The 26,742-nt window shown below is 48.7% G+C and overlaps 1 protein-coding gene across 1 annotated transcript in view; it reads right to left on the bottom strand.

Moving 5' to 3' along the window:
* LOC135877371 (cystine/glutamate transporter-like) overlaps window positions 1-14,653 on the bottom strand; it is a 51,204-nt gene extending 36,551 nt beyond the window's left edge. Inside the window, exons 1-2 of the mRNA XM_065402803.1 lie at window positions 14,437-14,653; window positions 7,819-7,945 (exon numbers count right to left, since the gene is read on the bottom strand). Of these exons, the coding sequence (XP_065258875.1) occupies window positions 7,819-7,945; window positions 14,437-14,653 (344 nt within the window). The remainder of the gene's footprint in view (window positions 1-7,818; window positions 7,946-14,436) is intronic.
* Window positions 14,654-26,742: the final 12,089 nt, after the last annotated feature.

Below are 26,742 nucleotides of genomic sequence, written 5' to 3'. Positions count from 1 at the left end.
TATTGGCCTCCGGGAGCTATCCCACAGTGCTTCATTGTGACTGCTCTGGACAGCACTCTCAACTCAGATGCACTGGCCAGGTAGACAGGAAAAGCCCCACGAATGTTTGAATTTCATTTCCTGTTTGCTCAGCGTGGAGAGCACAGGTGACCATGCAGAGCTCATCAGCACAGGTAACCGTGATGGAGTCCCAGTCCCAGTCCCAGGATCGCAAAAGAGCTCCAGCCTGGACCGAACGGGAGGTACGGGATCTGCTCGCCATCTGGGGAGATGAATCAGTGCTGGCCGAACTCCGAAGCAGTAAAAGAAATGGCAAAATATTAGAAAAGGTCTCCAAGGCCATGAAGGACAGAGGCCATAACAGGGACGCACAGCAGTGCCGCGTGAAAATTAAGGAGCTAAGGCAAGCCTACCACAAATCCAGAGAAGCAAATGGAAGGTCCGGGGCTGAGCCGCAAACATGCCGCTTCTACGCGGAGCTGCATGCCATTCTAGGGGGTGCAGCCACCACTACCCCAAGCGTGTGCTATGAGTCCCTCACTGGAGAAAGACACAGGGAAGCGGGTTCGGCGGACGAGGAAGATGAGGATGGAGAGAACATAGATAGCTCACAGCAGCAAGGAAGCGGAGAAACCGGTTTCCCCAACAGCCAGGATATGTTTATCACCCTGGACCTGGAACCAGTAACCCCCGAACTCACCCAAGACCCTGTGGGCACACAGGGGACCTCTGGTGAGTGTACCTTTGTAAATATTACACATGGTTTAAAAGCAAGCGTGTTTAATGATTAATGATTAATTTGCCCTGGCAATCGCGGCCAGTACAGCTACTGGAAAAGTCTGTTAACGTGTATGGGGATGGAGCGGAAATCCTCCAGGGACATCTCCAGAAAGCTCTCCTTCATGTACTCCCAAAGCCTTTGCAAAAGGTTTCTGGGGAGGGCTGCCTTATCCCGTCCGCCATGGTAGGACACTTTACCACGCCAGGCCAGTAGCACGTAGTCTGAAATCATTGCATAACAAAGCATGGCAGCGTATGGTCCCGGTGTTTGCTGGCATGCAGACAACATCCATTCCTTATCGCTCTTTGTTATCCTCAGGAGAGTGATATCATTCACGGTCACCTGGTTGAAATGGGGCGATTTTATTAAGGGGACATTCAGAGGTGCCCCTTCCTGCTCTACTGAACAGAAATATTCCCCGCTGTTAACCACGCGGTGGGGGGGAGGGGTGAAGTGACCATCCCAGAGAATTGGGTGTGTGGGGGAGGGGAGTTAGTTGGGTTTGTGCTGCATGTTAAACCTGAAACCGCAGCCCCTCCTTTTACATTGCAAACCCATTTTAAATGGCCAACCCAACCGGTGCTTGGTATGGTTAATGAGAGCAGTACTGTTTTAAACCATCCCCACTTGTTAACAAGGTTAAAAAAGCCAAAAGACTGTGTCTTACCATGGCTGCCTGCAAGCTGAAATCTGTGGCCTGGCACTGCGTGAGTGATCTCTCACACAAAACCGGCAGGCCCTCAATATAAGAGGAAAAATGCGACCTTGTAACAAAAGCACATGTGCTATGTGATGTGAACAGCAAAATCTAACGTGAAAGACTGTACCCATTGTTCTCTAAAATGTATCTTTTTTTAACCACCTCTCCAATCTCCTCCACCAGCTGCAAATGTTTCACCTTCACAGAGGCTAGTGAATATTCGAAAACGGAAGCGAAGGACGCGTGACGAAATGTTCACTGAACTACAGACTGCCTCCCACGCTGACAGAGCACAGCAGAATGCGTGGAGGCAGTCAATGACTGATTTTAAAAAAGCCCAATATGAGCGAGAGGAGAGGTGGCGGGCTGAAGAGCAGAGGTTGCGTGCTGAAACACGGGCTGAAGAGGAGAAGTGGCGTCAGCTTGTAATCAGAAAGCAAGAGTCGATGCTCCGGCTGCTGGAGCATCAAACTGATATGCTCCTGCGTATGGTTGAGCTGCAGGAAAGGCAGCAGGAGCAGAGACCGCCGCTACAGCCCCTCTGTAACCAACAGCCCTCCTCCCCAAGTCCCATTGCCTCCTCACCCAGACGCCCAAGAACACGGTGGGGGGGCCTCCGGCCACCCAATCACTCCACCCTAGATGATTTCCACAGCAATAAGTTTTAAAGTGCAGTGTGTCCTTTTCCTTCCCTCCTCCCCCACCCATCCCGGGCTACCTTTGCAATTACCCCCCTAGTTGTGTGCTGAATTAATAAAGAATGCATGAATGTGAAGTAACAATGACTTTATTGCCTCTGCAAGTGGTGCTTGAAGAGGGGAGCGTAGGGGAGGGTGGGGTGCTTGGTTTACAGGGAAGTAGAGTTAACCGGGTGGGTGGGGGGTTGGCGATTTCATCAAGGAGAAACAAACAGAAGTTTCACACCGTAGCCTGGCCAGTCACAAAACTAGTTTTCAAAGCTTCTCTGATGCGCACCGCGCCCTGCTGTGCTGCTCTAACCGACCTGGTGTCTGGCTGCGCGTAATCAGCGGCCAGGCGATTTGCCTCTACCTCCCACCCCGCCATAAATGTCTCCCCCTTACTCTCACAGATATTGTGGAGCGCACAGCAAGCAGCAATAACAATGGGGATATTCTTTTCGCTAAGGTCTGAGCGAGTCAGTAAGCTGCGCCAGCGCGCTTTTAAACGCCCAAATGCACATTCCACCACCATTCGGCACTTGCTCAGCCTGTAGTTGAACAGGTCCTGACTCCTGTCCAGGCTGCCTGTGTACGGCTTCATGAGCCATGGCATTAAGGGGTAGGCTGGGTCCCCAAGGATCACGATAGGCATTTCAACATCCCCAACGGTTATTTTCTGGTCCGGGAAGAAAGTCCCTTCCTCCAGCTTTCGAAACAGAACAGAGTGCCTGAAGACGCGAGCGTCATGTACCCTTCCCGGCCAGCCCACGTTGATGTCGGTGAAACGTCCCTTGTGATCCACCAGGGCTTGCAGCAGCATTGAAAAGTACCCCTTGCGGTTTATGTACTCGGTGGCTTGGTGCGCCGGTGCCAAGATAGGGATATGGGTTCCGTCTATCGCCCCACCACAGTTTGGGAATCCCATTGCAGCAAAGCCATCCACTATGTCCTGCACGTTTCCCAGAGTCACTACCCTTGATATCACCAGGTCTCTCATTGCCCTGGCAACTTGGATCACAGCAGCCCCCACAGTAGATTTGCCCACTCCAAATTGATTACCGACTGACCGGTAGCTGACTGGCGTTGCAAGCTTCCACAGGGCTATCGCCACTCGCTTCTCAACTGTGAGGGCTGCTCTCATCCTGGTATTCTGGCGCTTCAGGGCAGGGGAAAGCAAGTCACAAAGTTCCATGAAAGTGCCCTTACGCATGCGAAAGTTTTGCAGCCACTGGGCATCGTCCCAGACCTGCAACACGATGCGGTCCCACCAGTCGGTGCTTGTTTCCCGGGCCCAGAATCGGCGTTCCACGGCATGAACCTGCCCCAGTAACACCATGATTTCCACATTGCTGGGGCCTGTGCCTTGTGAGAGGTCCATGTCAATTTCCTCATCACTATCGTCGCCGTGCTGCAATCGCCTACTCCTCAGCTGGTCCTGGTTTTGCTTTGGCATGTCCAGGCTCTGCATATACTCCAGGACAATGCGCGTGGTGTTCATAGTGCTCATAATTGCCGCGGTGATCTGAGCGGGATCCATGATCCCAGTGATAGCTATGGCGTCTGGTCTGAAAAAAGGTGCGAAACTAGTATCTAAAGACCAGGGGAAGAATGGAGGGAGGGAGGGAGGGGCGAGTGATGACATGGCGTACAGGTACAGGGAATTAAAATCAAGAAAGGTGGCTGTGCATCAGGGAGAAATACAAACAACTGTCACACAGAATGCACCTCCCCCGAGATTGAACTCCTAAGCCTGGGTTTAGCGGGCTGTTGATTTGACGGAGGGAGGGGGGAAGGAAATGAATACAGAACAAATCTATTTTTTACATCTTAAGACGACAGTGCAGCATGACTGATAGCCCTCGGCATTTTCTGGGTGCTTGGCAGCAAATACTGGGCGCGTACCAGTATGATGATGATGGATACCAATCATAATATACTATTTATTGCCAAAAGGCAAGGGGTTGCTGCTGTGTAGCAATGTAACCCTACGTGTGCCAGCCACATCTCTGCCAGCACCCAGATCGCCCTCGGCCTTTTCTGGGTGCTTAGCAGACAATACTTGGCAGAAAATAGTATACTACGACTGGTAGCCATCATTGTCCAACGAGGACGGTTAAAGGCAAGGGGTTGCTGCTGTGTAGCCCCACGTGTGCCAGCCATATGTCTGCCAGCACCCAGATCGCCCTCGGCCTCTTCTGGGTGCTCAGCAGACAATACTTGGCAGAAAATAATATACTATGACTGATATCCATGATTGTCCGACGAGGACGGTTACCAGTCGTAATAAACCATCTACTGCCAAAAGGCAAGGGGCTGGTGCAATGCAGCCCTACGGCTGCCAGCCCCATAGCTACCAGCATCCCGATCGCCGATGAAGGCTACTACTCATGCTGCACCATCTACCGCCAAAAGGCAGTTTGCTGCTGCTGCTGTGTAGCAATGCAGTCCCACGTCTGCCGGCACCCGGAAGACATATGGTGACGGTGAGCTGAGCTGAGCGGGCTCCATGCTTGGCGTGGTATGTTGTCTGCACAGGTAACCCAGGTAAAAAGGCGCGAATCTATTGTCTGCCGTTGCTGTGACGGCGGGGGAGGGGCCTGACGCAATGTACCCAGAACCCCCCGCGGCACTGTTTTGCATCATTCGGGCATTGCGATCTCAACCCATAATTCCAATGGGCGCCGGAGACTGCCGGAGACTGCGGGAACTGTGGGATAGGTACCCATAGTGCAATGCGCCGGAAGTCGACGCTAGCCTCGGTACTGTGGACGCGGTCCGCCGACTTCATGCACTTAGAGCATTTTATGTGGGGACACACACAATCGGCTGCATACAACCGGTTTCTATAAAACCGGCTTCTATAAATCCGACCTAATTTTGTAGTGTAGACATAGCCTAAGCCACCTCCCTGAGCAATGTAAGTTACACCAACCTAAGCGTTGGTGTGGACAGCGCTATGTCAGTGGGAGAGCTTCTCCCGCTGACTTAGCTACCGCTGCTTGCGGAGGTGGATTTATTCTGCAGATGGGAGAGCTCTCGGCAGTGGTGCAGCTGCACCGATGTAGCACTTTTAGTGTAGAGTAACCCTGAGTTCTTCCCCTGCTTGGGCTAGCCTAAACAAGAGTGTCTCCCAGAACAGAGCGTTCCTTTCCCCTCTCTGAGGGCAGGGAGGAACAAGATAAAGAAAGGAAGGGTGGGGGAAAAGGTGCTCAGTTTCTCGGTCTGTCTCTCCCTCACCCCTTTGGGTTCTGGTTTGTCTGTAGGCTTTTTATTGTCCTGATCAGGATTGGAGTCCTTCCTTAGACTCCCCCTTTTTTGGTAACACCTGGTCCATTCCTGGTCCAAGCAGTCTCAGGGATTTCTGGCTCAGTGCCTATTTCCTTTGCTGATCTAGCCCTGTAATCGGGTGCCTGAAGCACAGCAGTCTTCTCCTGTAACCACCCCTTTGTGTGGCAGGCCTTCCCTTTTTAAGCTTCTTCCCTTCGAGCAGAGCAAGCATTTCAGGTGTGTCTAGTTAGGGATCACCAAGCTCATTAGCTTCCTCCTTAATAGGGTGTGGACGCGCCCCCTCACAGAGAGGAAAAACATCCACAGATTTCTTTTAATGCTGGTGAAAGGTGAAGACCTGGAGACTGTCTTCCCAAAGCACAGGTACTTCTTCAGCTTTAGCTGTTCTCTTTCCCCCTCTGACATTGGAGGAAATAGGATTTTTCTCACTGTGGGAGGTTAGGGACAATCGATGTCTTTGTCCCTGCAACAGTAAGGGTATGTATTCCTGTACTCTGAGCTGGGGGTGTGGTTCCCTGCTCGCTGAGATTTATCCATGCTTGCTCTGTGAGCTAGCCCACTAATAATAGCAGTGCAAGGGGCTAGCCACCCTGATTGCAGTCCTGTCTGAGATGTGATGTATGTACTCGGGTCAGCTAGCCACTCACGCTGCTGTGAGGACACGATTTTTAACATGCCAGCTGGACCAGAGCTAGCGCAAGTATGGCTACTCAAGCAGGGAGGTGTAATTCCCAGCTCAAAGTGTAGATGTGCCTTAAGGATGCCCTCTTTGCTCTCCAGCTGAGACGGGTTAGGGACCTGGGTTGAATGTCTCTCCAGCCCCATTTTTCAGAGAACTTAGTACTGCTGGAAATTGCCAACTGGCAGCTCTGGAAACTGAAGTCCCTTTATGCTTGCTTGTTTTGGAGCTGTGTAAGCTTCCCACGCTGCCCCACCAATGTACCTGAAGGGCCCACCACAAGGTGGAAGAAGGGAATTGTCTTCATGGGCCATCCAGCATTTCTGCTGAGCCGATTGGGTGGGCAGCAGTTCTTGCAATCTATTTATTGTACTTATGTCCCCTATTATCATAGTATCTGGGTGCCTCCCAACCTGTAATGTATTTGTCCTCATATCACCCCCGGGAGATAGGGAAGTATGAGTATCCCCATTTGGCAGAGAGGGACTGAGACACCGTGTTGCACTGAAAAACTGTGATGGAGCAGGGTATCAAACCCAGGTCTGAGTTGGAGGCTAGTGCCCTACCCACTGGACCATCTTTACTTTGTGTAGGGAATGGGTTGATGATACTAACACATCACCATGAGGTCGCTGAAGAGCCATTAGAGTGGGACTGTTTTTCAATTGCTGCTTCCCTAGGAGGGGATTTGAACTGGTAACCTTGAGGTGAGAATCTGAGGCCTTCTCCCCAGGCCCCAACCACAGAAAAAGAGCTAGAGAGCACACACAGTGCGGTGACATGCAGTGCCCATGAAATAAAATGTGTTGTGCCCTGTGAGGCAGTGGCTGTGCACACCCCACCCCCTACCACCTCTCTTCTCCCTCCCTCCAGACCTGGAGGTATCACCCAGGAACTGGGGCTGCTTTGCTGATGGGGGCTATGTAGAATCTAGACGGATAGATAGGCATGAAAGGATATTTCAGACTCCATTTCCATTCAGCCTGTGCCCTCTCTCATTTTTTATGGCCATAAACACAAGTAAGGTTAACAGGCTAAACAATGCTTTTTTTTTTTTTTTTTTTTTTTTTTTTAAATATGTATTGTACCCATTTAGTAAGGGGGTTGGTTACTTTGTCCCAGTTCTGCAGGGGTTCAGTTGCGTAAGCTGTGAGCTCATTCTCCATGGGGGCAGACCTCACAGCCAAGCCCAGATGTGCTGTGGCAGACATTTCTGTTTATCCAGCAGCTATTGGAAAGGGCGGGTGGGAGAGGAGGAGGTCACATATCAAACAGATTTCTAAGGAGCCTTTTTCCAGAAAACCCAGCTGTGTTGGCAGATTGCAGGAAAATGTCCCTCTATCTCATTACCACGGTTGCTGCAAGCTGTTCCTTGTTTTTAATTTTTTTATTCTTCATCTCACCTTTTTTTTACCTTTCACCCTTTCATTTCCTTCCTCTGCCTCCTTTCCCCCCTCCATTTCCCTGTCTTAGGTTCCCACTTCCCCCCTTCTTTCCCTCTATCCTCCCTCTAGCCATTTGAAAGTCCATGTGTTTGCTACTGTTTTGCATTCACCCGCTGGCTCCTTTAGCCGCACAGCTGGACTCTGCCCCAATTAAAGATTTAAAGAGAGGAGTCTATAAATACAAATCAGCAATGACATATCACTCCTGTCCTTACACACCTATGGAAAAGCAGAACTGTTCTTACCGGATCATAACAAATTCAGCCCACAATCTTAAGAAGGCTGGCAAAGGCCCAAGGGTTTCTAGGAGGTAGATGTAATGGCCCCCAGATTTTGTGATGCTTGTTCCCAGGTCTGCATAAGACAGAGCACCTAGACACAAAATAAGGAGGGGAAATTATTTATTTATATTACAGTAGTGCCTACGGAGCCTAAACATACAAACACACAGTGATAGTCCCCACCCTGAAGAACTTGGTCTATATAAACAAGATGGAAGCTCCTGAAGAACTGTCATGGCCAAGGAGTTGTGTTGGTCACAGAGTACAAGGTCTTCTAGTCACCGGACAAGGACCATGCTGAAGACCCAGGAAAAGGTGGTTCGAGAAGTTTCATGTCCTCCTCCTGAAGGCTGGTGCCAGCATGGAAGGAACACTTGACAGGAATGACTGGAGACAAAGAACAAGAGCTACCGACTCTGACAGGAGAAGGTGAAGAAGAATGGAGTATTACAATCTCCCCTCAGAGTTGGGAAACTGAGGCAGAGAGAGATTGTGACTTGCTAAGGTCACACAGGAAGTCAGTGGCTTGGAACTGAACCCAGATATACTGCATCCTAGTCCACGAGACCACCCTTCCTCTGAGAGAACAGTCACTGCTATGGAGCACTGAGATTTAATGCCTTTAAAGAGGTCACATAATATACCACAGCCTGGTTATGTACTGTGGTGGCTGGTGAATTTTGGGGCAAGTGGGGCGCTTTACCTGCACAGCTGGGAGGAGCAGGGTTGTAGTTGGGGGAGTTGGGAAGAAGATAGAAGCAGCAAGAGGGCTCAGGGGTTGATTCCCTACAGAGCCTGTCCTGTGCCTGGATCCTGCTCCTTGCAGGGGGCTGCACTGCCTGGGTGGTCTTGGCCTGTGCTCCTGGGGGCTCAGGCCCCAACACTCCCCGGCTTGGTCCTGACTGCAGCATCCCAACTCCCTCTCTGCTAACCTGCTACTGCGTGCCACCCGCCCTGGCCTGGCACTGCTGGGGAAGCAGGGGGTTGGGAGGGGGAGGAGGAGAGGTACTGTCTGTGACCTCTCCCACTCCCTTCCCACCAGAAAGGCCAGAAATGAGCGAGACTTTTCCCTCTCTCTCTGCTCCCACTATGTCTGGGGTGTGGGAAAGGGGGGTGTCTGGCTTCCCCTTGTGTTGTGCCCTTGGACCTACCTGCCCCCTGGAGTCCATCCTAATGATTGGAGGGGTGTAAGTTGTAGAGCACTCTAAAGTGTTGCACTTTAACTGCCTCATGTAGACCCTGGCAGTGTGCTCTAAATGGTACCTCGTTCGCCAGCAGGGTCTACACGGGGCAGTTAAAGCCTTTAGAACTTTTTACCGTCACTACTGCTTGTGGCTTAAGCAGTGAATCTAATGCCCCAGGCCCTACAGGAAACATCTGCTGCTCCTGTCCGACCTTGACTGTGCAGATTGAACATGTGCCACAGGACCGGTGGAGAACAACAACCTGCTGCTAAATATGAATTGTGAACAAAGCAAATATATAGCAGGCTCCTATAGATTTACTGTGTCTGGGATTAGTTTTTAGTGACACACACATACACACGCGCGCATATGTATGTATATGTGTGTGCTTATGTGCTTTGATGCCCCAATGCCCTCTACACACCACCTGCCATTGATTACAAATGAGATATCAGTGAACTTTTCATTATACTAATAATCTACATGTTTATCCCCTGGGAAGGACAAGAGCAAACAAAGGTAGGAACATTGAGGATGCTGAAATATGAAGTCTTACAACACACCTTTATTCTCTCAAGTCCTTAGCATTCACTATATAAAGACCCCTTTTTCTTTTCAAAGAGGGCGCATTTCCTCTGGCTTGTTTTATGGGTTCACATTTTTCACTGGATTGTTTGTCTGCGCTGTCAAGCGGGCTTGGGCCATATCCAGGCCGTGGTGTTATGTAAAGGCAGGCAAAAGGCTGGAACTCAGCAAGTTTGTGCTATGGTGATACTTAGTGCTAAGATTATTAGCATTGAGTATTTATTATACAGCGCCTAATGTGGGCTTGGCATTGTACAGCAGCAGGACACTGAGCCAGTGGTGGGGTTCATTAAATGTGCTGAAAAATTCTGAATCGGCCCTAGAATGCCTACGCTGTCTTAGGAGTCCTGCAGAGGACAGCTGCAGACAGAGTACAAATAACTAGTGCTTAAGTTGTCCCCTGCCATCTCAGCACTGTTACTAAAGACTATGCTACCAGACAGACTATCTTAACCTGGGACTTCAGTTCCGCAAGGGCCTGGGCATCCCAGTGAGCTAATGAATAAGTATTTTATATCTGGAAGCGTGTGTTCAAATCCTCCTTTGGTCCCAGATGAAAGTGGTGGTGGTGGGGTTTTTTTTTTTCTGGCTTGCTCTAATCTGAAGTCTGTGTCTTTTCATGTTAGAACAGACCCTCTAATTTAGACAAAAATTCTCTCCACGATGAGCTTTGGGTCAGCTTCAGAATTGCCACTTAACTGAAGGCTTCGCTTTACAGCTATGATTTAAAAAAAATTTTTTTTTACTGAAGTTTCTATTTATTTTTAAAAACCACCACCCTCTAAACTATTCTACCACTTTGCCTCCATTAGCGTTCTCTGTACTACACAAGTGCAAGCAAGTGGGGGAGCTTTGCCCCTCTCCCTGCACACCTTCAGTTACAGTTGGAACTTGATTTCTGTGTCCCCAATTCGTTTGGTTTTATGCTTTGTCCTTAAAACTACTGAGTTCTTTAAGATTCAAGCCTCCAGCGTGGTTACACATGATTTAATTTAGTGGAGGACTGTGAATGACATAGTGAGTGAGACAATTATACTTTATTTAAAATAAAACAGTTCAAGCAAACAGGCGTCACAATGTGACTATACACTGCGTTGATACTCATGCTCTAGATGAGACGATGCATCTGGACCCTCCCTGGATGGTAAGAATGGCTAGCCTATAATCCTTTCTCTAACGTTTTCTTGCTGGTAGATAGCTGCACATAATTTAAAAATAGGGTGCTACCCTTTTTATAATCACTAATAACACCCAAATTAATTAGCATAAAGCTTGCCTTTTACCATATCTATATTTCCACTGCCATAATTAAAATACCCTCTTCTACCTCCTCATTGGCTATTTAATGTTGAACGCATCTTTAATTAACAGCTGTGTAAATGCTGCCATACTAGTAACTATCATTATATAGAGAGAGCATTTTCCATAACATTAACATTTTATCTAAAACACTTGTAAAATCCAGTGAGGGTCAACAATGTTTATCCCCGGCTCTAATTTATCTCTGACTTGCCTCTGAATTGTCTCACTTCACTTCACTCATATTTTACCAGACCTCACTTGACTATTGTCAAGCCTATTTTTAGGAACTAGATTATTGGGCCTACTTATGTTTCTATATAACATAACCAAGCATCACCTCTATAGGCTACAGGTCTCTCCACCAGCCCCATGTCAGCAAGTGTGGAAGACAGAGAGAGACCATGGAGCCATGGGAACTGCATGTAGAGAGATCTCTGCTCAAACTAGTGAAAAGTCTGTGATCTCATCATAATCCTTTCCACTAGGTTCCCTCTGGGGATCTCAAAACAGGCTTCAGGGGTGCAGCCCTGCTTTCCAGGTTAAGGATGAAAAGAGGTTAAGGGTGCGTATTCACATTCTGATCAAGTATCAGACTCAAGATTAGAATCTATGGGTAGGGGCAGCAGACCTGGGGGCCAGGTACAGCTAGCACCTCTGCAATGAAAATATTGTGGGGGCTCTGCCCCCATGTAAGTTCATGCACACTTGGGGGAGGGGGGGAAGGCAAGAGCTGGATCCATCAGGGCCTGAGAGCAGGCTTCGGAGCAGGTAGGAATCCCTGAAACCCTCCTTCCTAGCCTGGAGCTAGCTGCCCTCCACTCCCTGTGGAGTCTTATTACCTCCCCTCACTCTTCCTCCTATTCCTCTCCTTCCCTCCCTGCCCCACCCCCTGAGCCTGTGGGCCTGATTCTCCACTGACTGTCTGGCATCTCTGTGTAGTCTGGTTACTGATACTGAGAGATCTGGGTGCAAGCAAACAATATGCGTTTTAATGGGGTAAATGTATAAATCTAGGAACAATGAATGCCGGTCATGCTTACAGGACTGGGGCCTCTATCCTGAAAAAGAGTTGGGGCTGCTGGTGGATAATCAGCTGAACGTGAGCTCCCGGTGAGCTACCGTGGCCAAAAGCGTTAATGCGATCCTTGGATGCATAAACAGGGGAATGTCAGTCCCTGTAGGCATTATATTACCTCTGTATCTGGACTAATGTGACGCTGCTGGAATACGGTGTTCAGTTCTGGTGCCCACAATTCAAAAAGGATGTTGAGAAACAGGTGAAGGTTCAGAGAAGAGCCACAAGGTTGATTAAAGGATTGGAAAACATGACTTTCATTCCTCCCTTCCCCCCAGGCTTCAGAGCCTGAGCTGCAGCGTCTACACAGCTCTTTTTAGCACATTAGTGTGAGCCCTGCTAGCAGAAGTCTCTGAACCTGGGCTCAGAGGCTCACTTCCAGGTGCAGTGTAGATGTACTTACAATGACAGACTCAAGGAGCTCGGGCTATTTAGCTTAAGCAAGAGATGATTAAGGCATCACTTGAGCACAGTCTATAAATACATACACAGGGAACAAATATTTGCTAATGGGCTTTTCAGTCTGGCAGGCAAAGCTCTAACATGATCTAATGGTTGGAAGTTGAAGCTAGACAAATTCAGCCTGAAAAAAGGAATACATTTGTAACTGTGAGGGTAATTAACCATTGGAACATTTTACCAAGTATTGTGGTGGATTCTCCATGACTGGCAAATCAAGACTGGAGATTTTTCTAAAAGAGATTAATTCAAACAGAATTGAATTCAGGGAATACTGATGACCTGTGCTATACAGGAGGTCAGAGTAGGTGATCCCAATGGTCCCTTCTGGGGTTAAAATCTATGAATTATTTACCTCAGTGGAAAGTGAGTATAAGACAGTACAAAATCAGAATGACATCATTTTGTACCTCCTTTCCACTGGTGCATCTGGCTCCAAAAGGTGTAAGGAAGTGAAGAATCAGGCCGAGTCTTTGACTTAGGATACGTCTATCCTGCAAGTGGGAGCGTGCTTCCTACCTTGAGTGACCGACACATGCCCGCTCTGCTTGAGCTCGCATGCTAAAACTAGCAGTGGAGCCAGCAGTAGAAAGGGTTGCGGCTCGGGCTAGCCATCTGGGTAAGAAACCCGCCCGGAGCCTCTGCCTATGGACTCAGGTCTGTCTACCTGAGCTGGGAAGCACGAGCCGCCATGTCTCCACAGCTATTTTTAGCGCCATAGCGTGAGCCCAAGTCTGTCACCCCAGGTTCTGAGGGTCACTGTGGAGGCATACCCTTAAGGTAGATAAAAAGGCAATAAAAGACTTGGGGCATGGCTGCACCTGGCCTGGGTCCGGTGACTCAGGCTCATGGGGCTTGGGCTGCAGCGCTATAAAATTGCAGTGTAGACATTTGGGCTCAGTCTGGAGCCCCTGGGCTCCAGAGACCCTTCCCCTCATGGGGTCTCAGGGCCTGAGCTCCAGCCTTAATCCCAACAATTGCTTTACATTTTCCTGCATGCCCTTGCAAGGGAAAGGGCTAGAAACCTATTTTTTTTTTTTTTTTAAGAGTGGAAGCTGAGATAAGCCTTTAGAATCCCAGCCACGTGGGGTTGCCATGGCAGCATGCTTTGTGGGCTCTGAAAGTTGGCTTTTCCCACAGCTCAGAAACCCAGCTAGGCCACCTTGCCTCAGCAGGCTTTGTGCTATGGAGCCAAGGTTTTTGAATAGGGTTTGGATTTACAGGACCGGCTCCTCAGCTGGTGTGGCTCAGCCCAGCTCCACTGATGCGTGGAGCTTAGATTATACAGATTTACATCTGCCAAGGGTCTAGCCCAGGGGTGGTCAAACTGCAGCTCTTTTTACAATTAAAGTGCGGCTCACGGAGCCCCCCCCATATGCCCCCCCCACCTACTGTACTGGGCGGGGGAGAGCTCAGGGCTTTTGCCCTGCAGTGGGCAAAAGGTGGTGGGACTAGAGGCTTCTGCCAGAGATGACTGGTGCCTGCTGGGGGGGGGGGGGGGCAATTTAAAGGTTCAGCCCCGCAGCAGCTTGAGTTGCCCCCTCTTACACTCAGCAGTCCCCCCAGCGCATTGCTTCTGGCTTGTGCCCAGTGGGGAGGGGGATCTCAGGGCTTCAGCCCCACAGGGCGCACCTGATGGGGCTCGGAACTTGAGCAGTAGGGGGGCTTCAGCCCTGAGCCCCGGCAAGCACCTCCAACGGGGCTGACGCCCCAAGCGTTGGCTAGCACGTCCTGACTCTCGAACATCTGAAAATTGCTGTATGCGGCTCAGAGGGTCCGTAAGTTTGGCCACCCCGGTCTAGCCCACATTACTCCACGTTGTTTTCTATTTGTTTTGCAGTCTCTTTACAATGTACTGCTGATATTTTCCCTGTGTTTTCATGTGAAAATCTGCACAGCTCTAGAACGCGCACAGATGTTCGCAATGTTGTAACGTTGTTGCTGGCTCACACCGGAGAATTAGAAAAAGCAACTCACCAAACAGAGAGAGGACCCCGCAAGCCAGCCAGACAACCAAGGAGAGCCCCACATTGCCGGAGTTTTGCAACACCCCTTTTGGAGCGATAAAGATGCCACTGCCAATGACTGTGCCGATAGTCAGTGCGATGGCCCGCACCAGCGTGATCTTCTTTCTCAGGAACACTGTCTCCTTTTTTCCCTCCTCCTTCGCATTTGACTTTCTGCAAAATCCCATTGCTCTCTGTCTGTCTTCTCTGGTTGAGCCCTGCAAGCACAGGTCTTCCCGAGAGCTCTGTGTCTAACACCCAGCTTCTAGGATTGACACATCCTCCCCAGTTTTTTTTCTCAGCCCTGTACAGGCTCCCCTCCCTCTAGGCTTTCAGGCTGCCAGAGAACAGCCTAGGCTGGAATCCTCTAGGCATAACAAGCATGAAGCATACAAACAAAAACAGCAAAGTGAGACGGTGAAAGAGATTAGACTCCTTAGGAAGGCAATAGGTGCTTTGTAGCCCAGGCAGAAGGGGGAGATGACGTGTCACATTCTGAATTTTACACTGTAAATCCAACTCTGGGGGACTCCAGCTTGTGGACTTGGTGGTCCCAAGCCAGTGCTTGAGCATCCACACTGCATTGTAAACCTGGATTCACAATTGCTGGAGCCAGGTCTCTCAGCTGTGCTCATGCGTCCACACTCCATGCTGCAGACCTTCTGACTCAGGTCTGCAGCTTGAGCTGCATTCACACTGCAAAATTACATGGCTTTGACCTACCCCATAACAAGATCCTGGGGTCTGACCTGAATCCACAAATCAGTCTGGTGGTGAGAAGTGGCTTTGGGCTCAAACCTGAGTCAGAACCTTGGCTTAGTGTGCAGTTTAGACATCCCCAAGGGGCACAGTTCTGATCCCACTTATCCTGACTTCAGAGGACTTGCTCCTGTTTTCATTAGTGTAATTCAGATCAGAATCAGACCCATACATTTCCCTGTTGGCTTTATAGTGCTAATTTAAAATCCAGAAGAAACACCAAGCAGGCTCAGAGCTAAAGCTCTGTTTGGTGCAAAATGTTATAGCAACATAAGGCTTCTCATGGTGGATCAGAATCCTGGCCCAGCAAATCTATCTCTAACAGTGGCCAATACCCGATACTTCAGAGGACAGTTACCCTGCCTACAACTATCACAAGGTGTCTTGTCTATACTGAGGTTTTACCCACCAGTTTAGTGGCACTGATGCAAATCCAAGGCACTAGTGCGGTGGTCTGGTGCAGCTTATTCCAGTTTCAAACGAGGCTGATGTGCACCAGTGGGTGTCATGGCTTTCTCTGGTGCAGTTACATCAGTGTAGATAAAGATCCCTATAAAAGTTACCAGATCAGGCACCGAATCTGCTCGACCATCCATTGCTATGGTGATAATGGGGAAAAATTTATGTTTTTACTTGCCCTACACAAGTAGAATTTTGCAAGGCTGACCTAGCTTATTGTGCAATGCTATATGCAAATGAAAAGTTCCTTCTGGGCCCCCGCCTCCCCAAGCGATCGAATTAGCCCCTGAAACATGAGATTTGATTCCTTTTGTCTTAACATGCATACCTACAAATGCAGTTCCTGGTCCTTGAGTGATTTGGTTCTCTAGTAAAGTCAATTAGGGTCTAGAACCTCTGGCAGCAGTGAATCCCCTCAGCTGCCTGCACACTGTGTGAAGCACAGTTTGTATTTACTTCTATTTGTTCTAAATGTACCTGCCATTAATGATGCAATTATTACAAACAAAGACAACAAAGAGGCTCAAAGTCCAGGGGCAAAATAAAGAGAAGAGGGGCTAAGGCAGGACATGGAATGCAGGCAAAACAGCCAAGAGAAATGGAGCAAGGGAGAGCAGTGGTGAGAGTAGAGGCCTAGGCTGCCTAATCTCCAAAGGTAATGTCCCACCCAAGTGGTGGTAGGTACCCCTCAAGCACCTTGCTGCATCCAGTTCTATATGGCTTGATCCCAAGTGCCCTGAAGTCAGTGGGAGCCATTTCATTGACTTCAGTGGAATTTGGATCAGGCCCAAAATCACAAAGGGAATCTTAAGTGGTTTGTACCATTCTGACTTGCTGTACAAATGCATAGGGTCGTGTAGTGTATGTGCAATGCTCAACTCACCAGGAATGGGAGGAGCGAACTTGCAGCACCTCCCACTGACTTTAACTGGAGTTGTGGGTGTTCAGGCACTTCTGGCAACCAGCGCCTATCACTTGCATTGATTTAACTACCTGGATTTCTAAATCAGTTTAGTTAAATCTGTGCAACCCTTTTCATTGTCACTTTTAAACTGAACAAAGGTTTCTTTGTATTCATAGGCGCCGACTCCATGGGTGCTCTGGGGCTGGAGCACCCACGGGGAAAAATTAGTGGGTGCTCTGCACCCACTGGCAGCCAAGCTCCCTGCCCCACCCCACCTCACCTCCTCCCCTGAGCGCACCGGGTCCCCGCTCCTCTGCCTACCTCCCAGCGCTTGCCGCCACCAAAACAGCTGTAGCAAGCTCCGGGAGGGAGGGGGGAGGAGCGGGAACATGGCGTGCTCAGGGGAGGAGGCAGGGTCGGGGTGGAGACTTGGGGAAGGGGTTTGAATGAGGGCGGAGTTGGGGCGGGGACTTTGGGGAAGGGGTTGGAAGGAATGGGAGTGAGGGGGGGGGACTTTGGGGAAGGGATTGGGAGGGGGCGGAGCAGGGGTGGGGCCGAGGGCAGAGGGGGGGGTCGAGCACCCACCGGCGCCAGTAGAAGTCGGTGCCTAGGTTTGTATTGATTTAGCTTCATTCAGTAGAGGTATAAGCCAGGCTTCATTAATGCCCTGATCCCTTGAGTATAAGCGTCCCATTTAGAGGTACTGATAGAGGTGAAAATTAGAGGTGGACTAGGAATCTGTACAGGTATGTGGCTGAGCTGGGTTTGATTTGGTTCTCGTCTCCCATATCTGTAGGTGCTGGGAAAGTAGCACGGTAGCATACTCAGTCCCATGGTGACAGTCTCTGACCATGGCCAGCACCAGCTGCTTTGGAGGAAGGCACAAAAAACTCTGCAGCAGACAGTGATGGGATAAACTGTTCCCAGGGAAAGAGGCCTCTGAATCCCCAGCAGTTAGAGGTTGGCTTATGCCTGTAAGCAGGGGATTTGTAGCCCTTCACAAACTCTTCAGGATGTGTTTCCCTTTAGTATTTACTGTCATTGTTATAACGTAAGGGTGGCCAATCCAGGGATGAGGCTGACCCCTCACAGGTGGTGAGGCTGGAGCAGGAGGGGAAGGGATCACACCGTAAGTTGTTGGTGAAATAGCTGAAAATGGAGGGCAGGGCAGGGAATGGTTCCAACAGGAGAAAATGAAAAGCAATGGCTTAAAGGGTTGCTGTGAAGATAAAATCATCTCTGAATAACTCCTTGCTGGGGAACACCTTGAATCATTAATTACAACAACAAATAGACAATGGTTCTACTTTTTCACACCACTTACGCTATTTCTTTATCCTCTGAACTTCAATTAGCTTGGACCACGAAAGGTGGGTAAGGTTCACTTTCTCTTCAGAGTTCATTTCGCTTCCCGTTTCTCATGTACTAATGTAAAATCATTGTGTGTGGATTTACAACACTGAGTGGGAGTCTTTCCAGTGGGAAAAAACCCTGACGTGATGCTTTCAAACACAATCATGAACATGTTTTCACTTCATATTTAATTTTAAATCAAACTTTTTTTTTTTTGTCCTTAAATAGTTGCCCCTTTTAAAATAGCCTCCAGCCTCTGCTTAAGTAGTCTGTAAAATGCTTTTCCAACACTGGAGGCTTCCCTTCTTCACCCACAGCTCTGACTGCAGACCTTGACTTTAGTTCCAAACCATTGTTGCCAATACCCCTTAATCCTGAACCAGATCCCCCTACGCTCCAGAAATTTAGCCCCCTCCTCTTCCTTGGCATCTCAGTCCAGACCCAAGCCCTCCCTGCTGCCAATGCAGCTCAGTCCCAACCAGCAGCGTATTATCGCCTAGGCTGACAAGGCCTAAGCCTAGGGCGGCAAATTTGCAGGGGCGGCAAATTTATAATAGCAGCATTTTTGTAATTGCGGCATCAGGGACGCCGCGATTCTACCAAAGCACGTATTGAAACCACCAATGACGGCGCAACGCCATTTAGTAAACATACTCGCGAGAATCCTAAACATTAATAATATGACCGGAAGGAAGAAATTAAGTGGTTCTCAGTTTTGGATCCATGCGCGGTCCCGCGCTATAAGTGAAATGAGGGTCCGGCTGTAGAATCTTGCCTATATGCTCGGGATTCTACTGATCGCCATATTTGGGGTCGGGAAGGAATTTTCCTCCAGGGTAGATTGGCAGAGGCCCTGGAGGTTTTTCGCCTTCCTCCGCAGCATAGGGCAGGGGTCGCAGGCTGGAGGATTCTGTTGTGGGTGGGTCAGCTTTTGTGGCCTGCATCATGCGGGAGGTCAGACTAGATGACCATATTGGTCCCTTCTGACCTTAAAGTCGATGAGTCTATGAGTCTATGAAATCATGCTATACAGACGCGCGTTCAAGCGAGGGTCCGCTGTACTTGTAATTTTATTTACAATAAAACTTGTAAATGTTCAATTATTTTAATGATATTTAGATTCATTTTAGTTCAAATGAATTTGTAAGAAAACTAAAAAGTTCATATGGCAATTATTTCAGGGCCTAGGGGCAGCAAAATCATTAATCCACCACTGGTCCCAACCTGAAGCTCCCTACTACTGCTGGTGCTCTTCAAAGTTCAACTAGAAAGGCCTTTTACATTTCCTGTGGCGTTCCCACCTCAACCCTCCCACTCCAGCTCTGTGGGTTTCCCCTCTTTTCTCATTCTATGAGGCCACGTGGTCTAGCTCAGGGCTTCTCAACCTATGGGTCGCAACCAAAATTGGGTCACCAGAATGTGACACAGGGTCTTGTGGGAGGCCAGAGGGAAGCAGGGAGTGTTTCAGAGCCAGCCTCACGCTCGCCCTGCAGCAGTGGTCCCATGGAGCAGGCTGGGCTCGACTTCCCGCTCCGGGTGTTGTGATCTGGCGCCTGTGGTTGTGGCATTGCTCAGCTTTGGCCCAGCAGCCCCCTGGTCATGCATCAGGTTGCAATTCAGCTCACATAAATTTGGCCCAGTTGGGGCCAAATCTGAGCAATGCTGCTACCTCAGAGCCCAGCCCTCCCTGGGGGACAGAAGCTACAGGGCATCACCGCTGTGATAAAGTGCACTTAGTACTTATTACGTTAATGTGTAATTAATAAGACAGATATTATTGGCACTCAAGCAATTGACTGGGTCATGCCAGGACACTGTTTACAAATGGGTCCTGAGCCGAAAAAGGTTGAGAACTACTGACCTGGTTCATTGGAACTAGGACCCAGAAACTCCTAGGTTCTAATCCCAGTTTTGCCTCTGGCTGCTGTGTGACCGTAAGCAAGAAACTTTACCTCTCCTTACCTGGGTTTCACCATTTGTTAAACAGAGATCATGATACTCACCTCTCTACCTTACTAGAGACTAATTAGCTGATGTTAGTGCTTTGGGTCTTCAGTGCATTGTTCAATCTATGGTATCAACAATTGTTAGCTAATTTATCTGAGGAACGTGTTAATCCTGCTACTGTCACTTTAGCCTCCCCAAAGGACCTGAGTGGGTTGTGACGGGGAAGCTCCCCAACAGAGCTCTGCAAAACAGTGGATGAAGTTGTGTCTAGTAAATACCAACAGCTTGGTAAGTGTTGAACAAAAGAAAAAAAAGCCTCAGTGGGTTAAAAAGAAACTGTGCTCATTTGGTTACAGTTGTGTTTAGCTTATATTGTAATAAATCAATAACAGCTGATCTGTGAGGCCAGCAGCGCAGAGGCACTCGAGAGATCGGGTCTGAGGAGGAGTTTGGTCTGAGTAGGAGCTAGGTACAGTACTGAGTGAATTAGTACGTATACGCAGTAGAGTAATTATGAATTAGGTGTTTGCACTGAAGCCGAGTCAGCGACTAAAGGTGAGTGGCTAAGAGGTTAGAGTCAAAAGGAATTATCTATAGGCACGGGGAAAACAGCCAGGCTCTGAGTTAGAACCTAGAGGGTTTTGGAGAAACCTCAGCTCAGGAAGGTAGATCCAGAGTCGATGCTTAATTCTTGATGGTGGGGGCACGTGATCACCCCACGCGCCACCTCTAGGCTGAGGTGCAGCAGCAGAGCCAAGACCACCTGGGCAGCGGCAAGCGAACATCTCAGAGAGCATCTCATGGCAGTCGGGCTCTGCGGGCACGGACCAGGTCCTGGTGGTGTCACCGGCTGGTGCCGGGCTCCTTTAGGGGAGAGGCAAGAGCGTGTCAGGGGTGCAGCTCGGAACTGTGCCACCTGTCCTGCCTGGGGAGCGCCTGGCCATGCAGAGACATCCTGGCTCGGGGAGCAGGGCAGGGAGGGCTGCCAGGCAGCTGGTGCCCCAGCTCCCAAAGCGTGGAGAGCCAGGGGCTGCAATGAGCTGGGCAGCTCCCACCAACTTCCAATCCTCTGGCTCCTGGCATGAGTCGACGGTTTTCAAATTGTGGGACTGAAAACCTCTGTGCTAAATGGAAGGCAGAAATCTGGGGGGGGGCGGTGGACGGCACACATGCATTGCCTCTTTGTAGATCAACAGCAGTTTAGTTAGATTAAGGGTACCCTTAGTGTAAATATGAGGGGACCCAGAACATAGCATTCCAGTACCAGCAACTCTGGGCTCTGAGTGGATAAATGAAAGAATGAAGCGACACAGAGCTAAAACAGAGTGAGAGTAGACTGATGATTTTCATTAGAGGTGACCCATCTTCCAATAACAGGATAGTGCAGTAGAGGAGGGGAATGATTTCTCTCATACAAAGAAAAAGTTTCTCCTGGAAAAAAATGGGCCCTGGGGAGTGCACTAAGTAGCCAGGTAAGATAGTTGACAGTGGCAGGGAGTTCTGTCTTTAAGTGTACAGGTGTCAGGGTGTGTGGCCGCTTTAGAGCCCCACTGGAGTAATGTTATTGGCTCTCACAAGACAGACATTGCTGGAAATCTTGTAATTACTTTAGGAATTAAGTTGCTGGTAAAAAGTGTCAGCCAGATCTGAAGGCTGGAGTCCTTTATCTAAACAGGTACAGTGTGATCATTGGCAGTGCAAGCTTCCCCATGCTGCCCTGCCACTGTGCCTCAACTTGGAGAAAACTGCTTCTGGAGATGGGGGGAAGGTAGTTCAGCCTCCATGCCCATTCAGCCCTTTAGGGGGTGCTAATGGTAATGGATGTGTTTGTGAGGTGGGCGCATGGCCCCTGGGAATTGGACTGAAACCACCAAGGCACTTCCCATAAGCCACCAATCAGCCATCAGGCATTAACACCTGTTATCACTGCCACCCTGGGTCAGATCTGAACCAAAGAACTAGTTGCGGAAGGAGTTTCTCTATCAGGATTTAGCCCTGACAGGCCTTAGCATTGCTCAGCACTAGGTCAAAGTTTTAAACAAACAAACTTCTAATTGTACATGGGAGTGTTGTGATTGAGTTCTCGTTTTGCACTGATGTGTTTAAGGCACTGAGAATTTCAGGAAGGGTTTGCTCTGCTTTGAAGGAGGATCAGACCCCTCTGTGGGATCTTGCTGCTGGGAATGTTTAGATTGTTTTTTATTTTGTCCTTTGCAGCTGAGAAAACAGTTTAAAAACTGGACAAATAGTCTCAGTCCCTGTATGTGGCCTGTTCCTGAGAGTGGAAGGAGGACAAGTCACAGGGGAAAGTGTAGCAGGTTCATGGTAGCATTCCATAATAAATATTGTCAAACCGGAACGCTAATCTCTTGAAGCTCTTATCTATATTAGCTGGCTTGTCTTCAAGTTGGCTGTGTATCTGGGACTGGGTGCCAGGAATCCTGGGTTCTACTCCCCACTCATTCCATCGTGACAAGTTACTTAACCTCTTCAGCCTCAGTTTCCCCCACTGTAAAAATGGAGAAAATATTTAACTACTTCACAGGGAAGCTGTACGGCTTAATATTTGTAAAATGCTTTGAGATTCTTTAGCAGCAGGTGGTATAGAAGGGGGAAGTATTCTGTTTTCGTCTGACACGCTCCTCTTTTGTGTTGCCTTTTTGCTAATATAATGAAAGAACTTAGGGGCTGGCACATTTGTGAAAAGAATCAATATTAAGCAAATATTGCAGAATATTAACGGGACATGAATTATTAGATTACCAAAGTAAGTTCTCTGTGCCATGAATTTTAAAATTCAACGTTACACTCAGCCAACTGAGGAACAGAAACAACACCATGTGATCTATATGGCCAGTGAAATCTAATCAATGCAGCTAGAATTAAAATATTGAATACTTGCAATGACCTATTTGACAGATTGGGCTTAATCAAAAATTTTATATTTGATGAAGAATAGAAATTCATCAAGAGGCAACTATACAAAAATGCTGTTTTAAGGACAAACTTAGTTTACTTCAATCTCTCGCCAAGGGGGGTGGGTGAGTGGAGCCTACTCCATTCTGGGTTCTTCATTAAAAGGTCATAGACTAAGGTGTCTTCTTGCAGAAGATGTGATGTGCCAGGCTGTGGTATGATGGACCAGGAAATGCTTAGGGACCAAGGTCAAGGGGATAAAGGTGACCCAGCCCAAGGATAATTTCCCATAATTACTTGGCAAGTAATTTTTAATTAAAGAAATTTGAGAAAATTCCAATCTGAGCATGGACAATTCACAAACAGAAAGAAGTGAAAATTCCTTAAATAAAGGATTCATTAAGAATTATTCACTTTGCTCTCATATTGAACCTCGGGATCACATTGGCTTTATTACCAGCATCTGGCACTGCAAATTCATGTCGGATTTATTCCTCCAGGTTTTTTTAAATCTAGGACAGTAAGCTAGTGAGTCTGATGTAGATAAAGAAAGCCAAAAGTAAGTCTATTCAGACTTCTCTTCTTTAGCCTGGTTTCTTGTGTTAATTACAGTTTCATAAACAAATGACTCTCAGTTTTCCTAAATAGATTGTCCAGTCAGGTACGCAGACCACAACACCACCAGTCCAATTTATCCAAATTATTTTAATACATGAATGAACTAGCTTATATTCACAAAGAGTCCTGTGGCACCTTATAGACTAACAGACGTATTGGAGCATAAACTTTCATGGGTGAATACCCACTTCGTCAGACGCGTGACATGCATCTGACGAAGTGGGTATTCACCCACAAAAGCTTATGCTCCAATATGTCTGTTAGTCTATAAGGTGCCACAGGACTCTTTGTCGCTTTTTACAGATCCAGACTAACACGGCTCCCCTTCTGATATTCACAGTTGGTTTTTAGTTGGACCCAGCATCTTCTAATGGGCATTGAAACAGAGTGATGATTTGTGGCAGAAAAAAGGAAGAAGCAGGTCTGGTTAGCACAGCTCAGTGACTACATCTTTTATTGTATGAAAAGGAAGGGGATGTAGTTAAAAAGTTCTTGGTGGTGTCATTTTAACTGAAGTCTGTACAAAGAAAATATAGGTGGAAGTAGTTAGGAATAGTCCTCAGAAACTATAAATCAGGTTTGTGGACATAATTGGATACATATTTATACAGTTTGTGGTAGAGAGGAGGAAAGACACTGGACTGGGACTCAAGAGATCTAGGTTCAGTTTCAGCTGTGCCACACATTTCCTGTGTGGTGTTAGGCTAGTTGGTCTTTGCATCAGGTCCCCAGCAATAAAATGGAGATATTCCCTGGATCTGTCTTGCCTGGTTAGACTGTAAGCTCTTCAGGACAGGAATGGTCTCTTACTCTCTGTGTGTGTGTGTGGAGACTCTAGCACAATGGGGTCCCCATCTCAGCTTGGGCCTCGAGAGGCACTATGGTAATACAAAGTTTTCCCCTTACTCTAGGTTGGCTTTTTCTCCATCTCCTCCCTATGCCAGGCTTCGGGTCCTGCTAGGTAAGATGAGTAGTGCTTTATTCTGTTTTGAAATGTTGGTAAAAATTGCTTGAAACACTGGTTTGAAGTGCAACCTGAGGGGCTGTAATTTTAAGCAGTGCTGTTGGTAGATGCAAAGGTACTGTATGTAGGAGTGAGAAGAATTTGAGCCAGTAGTCAACTAAAAAGGTGAACAAAAAGCAGCTTTGTACATTTTTTTTAATACTAAAGTGCACATTAAGCATTGCCACAAGGATTAACATAGCTGTATTTTAATGTGTCAGGCGCAGGAATTCAACTAGAAAGCAGACCTGGAACAATTTGTTCTGCTCATTGCTAGGAGTCTGTTTGATGTGGTATGCAATAGCTCTCTGTTTCTCCCCTAGGGTGACCAGATGTCCCGATTTTATAGGGACAGTCCCAATTTTTGGGTCTTTTTCTTATATAGGCTCCTATTACCCTCCACCCCATCCCGATTTTTCACACTTGCTGTCTGATCACCCTATTCTTCCCCGCTCACCCCCCCACAATAGCCTGCAGAACAAATCCCAGTTGATTTCACATTCCTGAAATCTGTGGTGTTTGTCCATTATGTTTCCAGATATTCCTGGCTGGCATTGGTGTCTCAGACCATGTGGCTAAACATCAAGAGTTACTTCAAATCCTTAACTTGGTCTATAAATTTGGTTTTACATCCTGTTTCTTTTATTTTTACTATGGAATTTACAGCCAACTAAAGGAAGCTACTGGTTACTGTACATCAAACTGCTCTGAGACTCCAGCAAGGGATGACCGTCTGGGACAGATTGTAAACCTCTCTGCTTTGTTCAAAACCAACCAACCAGATAAGTGCACTTTTTAAGTTTTAGCAATAATATTTGTGCTCAAAAGAACTCCTTCGTTTAGATTGATTCTATAAATCTTTAACCAATCCTACATTTGAATATTGGACCCACATGCTTTGTAGCTCTACTTTCAGAGATATGACACGTACCACAGTGGCGTAGCCAGCTTCTAAGAGGAGGGGGAGCAAATATAAAAAAGGCGCCCCCCCTTGGCTCCTCCTCCGGCCACCCCGCCCCTCCCCCCCATGGCTCCTCCGGCTCTGCCGTGCCACCCCGTGGCCCCCCCCCCCTTGCTCCTCTGGCCGCAGCTGCCGGCCGCCATGCTGTGCCCCCCCGCTCCTCCGGCCGTGCCCACCGCCCCCCCATGGCTGCCGCCCACGCTGCGGGTCGCCAGGCTGCGCCCCCCCTTGCTCCTCCGGCCGCGGCTGCCGGGGCGTGCTGCAACCCACCAGCACGCGCCCCCCCTCCGGGCCCCGCTCCTCTGGCTGTGCCCGCCGCCCCCCCATGGCTGCCGGCCACGCTGCAGGCCGCCAGCCTCCGCCCCCCCTCACTCCTCCGGCCGCGGCTGCCGGGCCATGCTGCGGGCCGCATGCCGCCCCCCCCCCCCGCTCCTCTGGCCGCTTTTGAAAAGGCGGGGGAAGCGGCTGCTTCCCCTGCACCCCGCTAGCTACGCTACTGACGTACCAGACTGTAGCTGTTTCACACAAATTAGCTAGATACAGAGTAAGACCGTCCACTTGTAACATCAGTTGTATGTTGCAATTCACAGCTCAGGAGCCTTGGTGGTTGTTACTCCCCACCCCTCAACCCTTAGACTCATCAGTTCCAGCAACCTGTCTGAGCCTTAGGAGACTCATAAAGTTACTCCCTGCCCTGATGAGTGGTAGCAGATAATCTGGCACATCAGGGACCCAAAGAGCTTATTTTGACTTTTTAAAGCAGTGGTGGGCAACCTGCGGCCCGTGGGCCGCACGTGGCCCATCAGGGTAATCTGCTGGCAGGCTGACAGACAGTTTGTTTTCATTTGCATGGCCACCCGCAGCTCCCAGTGGCTGCGGTTCACCGTTCCTGGCCAATGGGAGCTGTGGGAAGCGGCGCGGACCGCAGAGACATGTTGGCTGCTGCTTCCCGCAGCTCCCATTGACCGGTAACGGCGAACCACAGCCACTGGGAGCTGCGGGTGGCTGTGCAAATATAAACAAACTGTCTTGTGGACCGCCAGCGGATTACCCTGATGGGCCGCAGGTGGCCCACCACTGTTTTAAAGGCTCAGCAGCCAATTTTGGCTCAAGAACAGATGCCCTGGACATGTTTATACAAAATGTCTATTAAACTAAATTCTTTGCTCTGCTGTTGCCAAAGAAAAAAACATTTTTAAGGCCAAAAATTTCAAAAGTGACACGTGATTTGGCTCAGCCTAAATTTATAGGTGCCCAACTCGAAGCATCTTAAAGGGGCCTGATTTTCAGAGTGTGGGTGTTCAGCCATTTATGAAAATTGGGTCCCTTGAGGGCGACTCAAGTTGGACACTGAACT

Source organism: Emys orbicularis, chromosome 1, assembly GCF_028017835.1.
Source record: "Emys orbicularis isolate rEmyOrb1 chromosome 1, rEmyOrb1.hap1, whole genome shotgun sequence".
NCBI lineage: Eukaryota > Metazoa > Chordata > Testudines > Emydidae > Emys > Emys orbicularis.
Note: the sequence above shows the minus strand (reverse complement) of the source record. Positions and strands in the feature narration are given on the sequence as shown.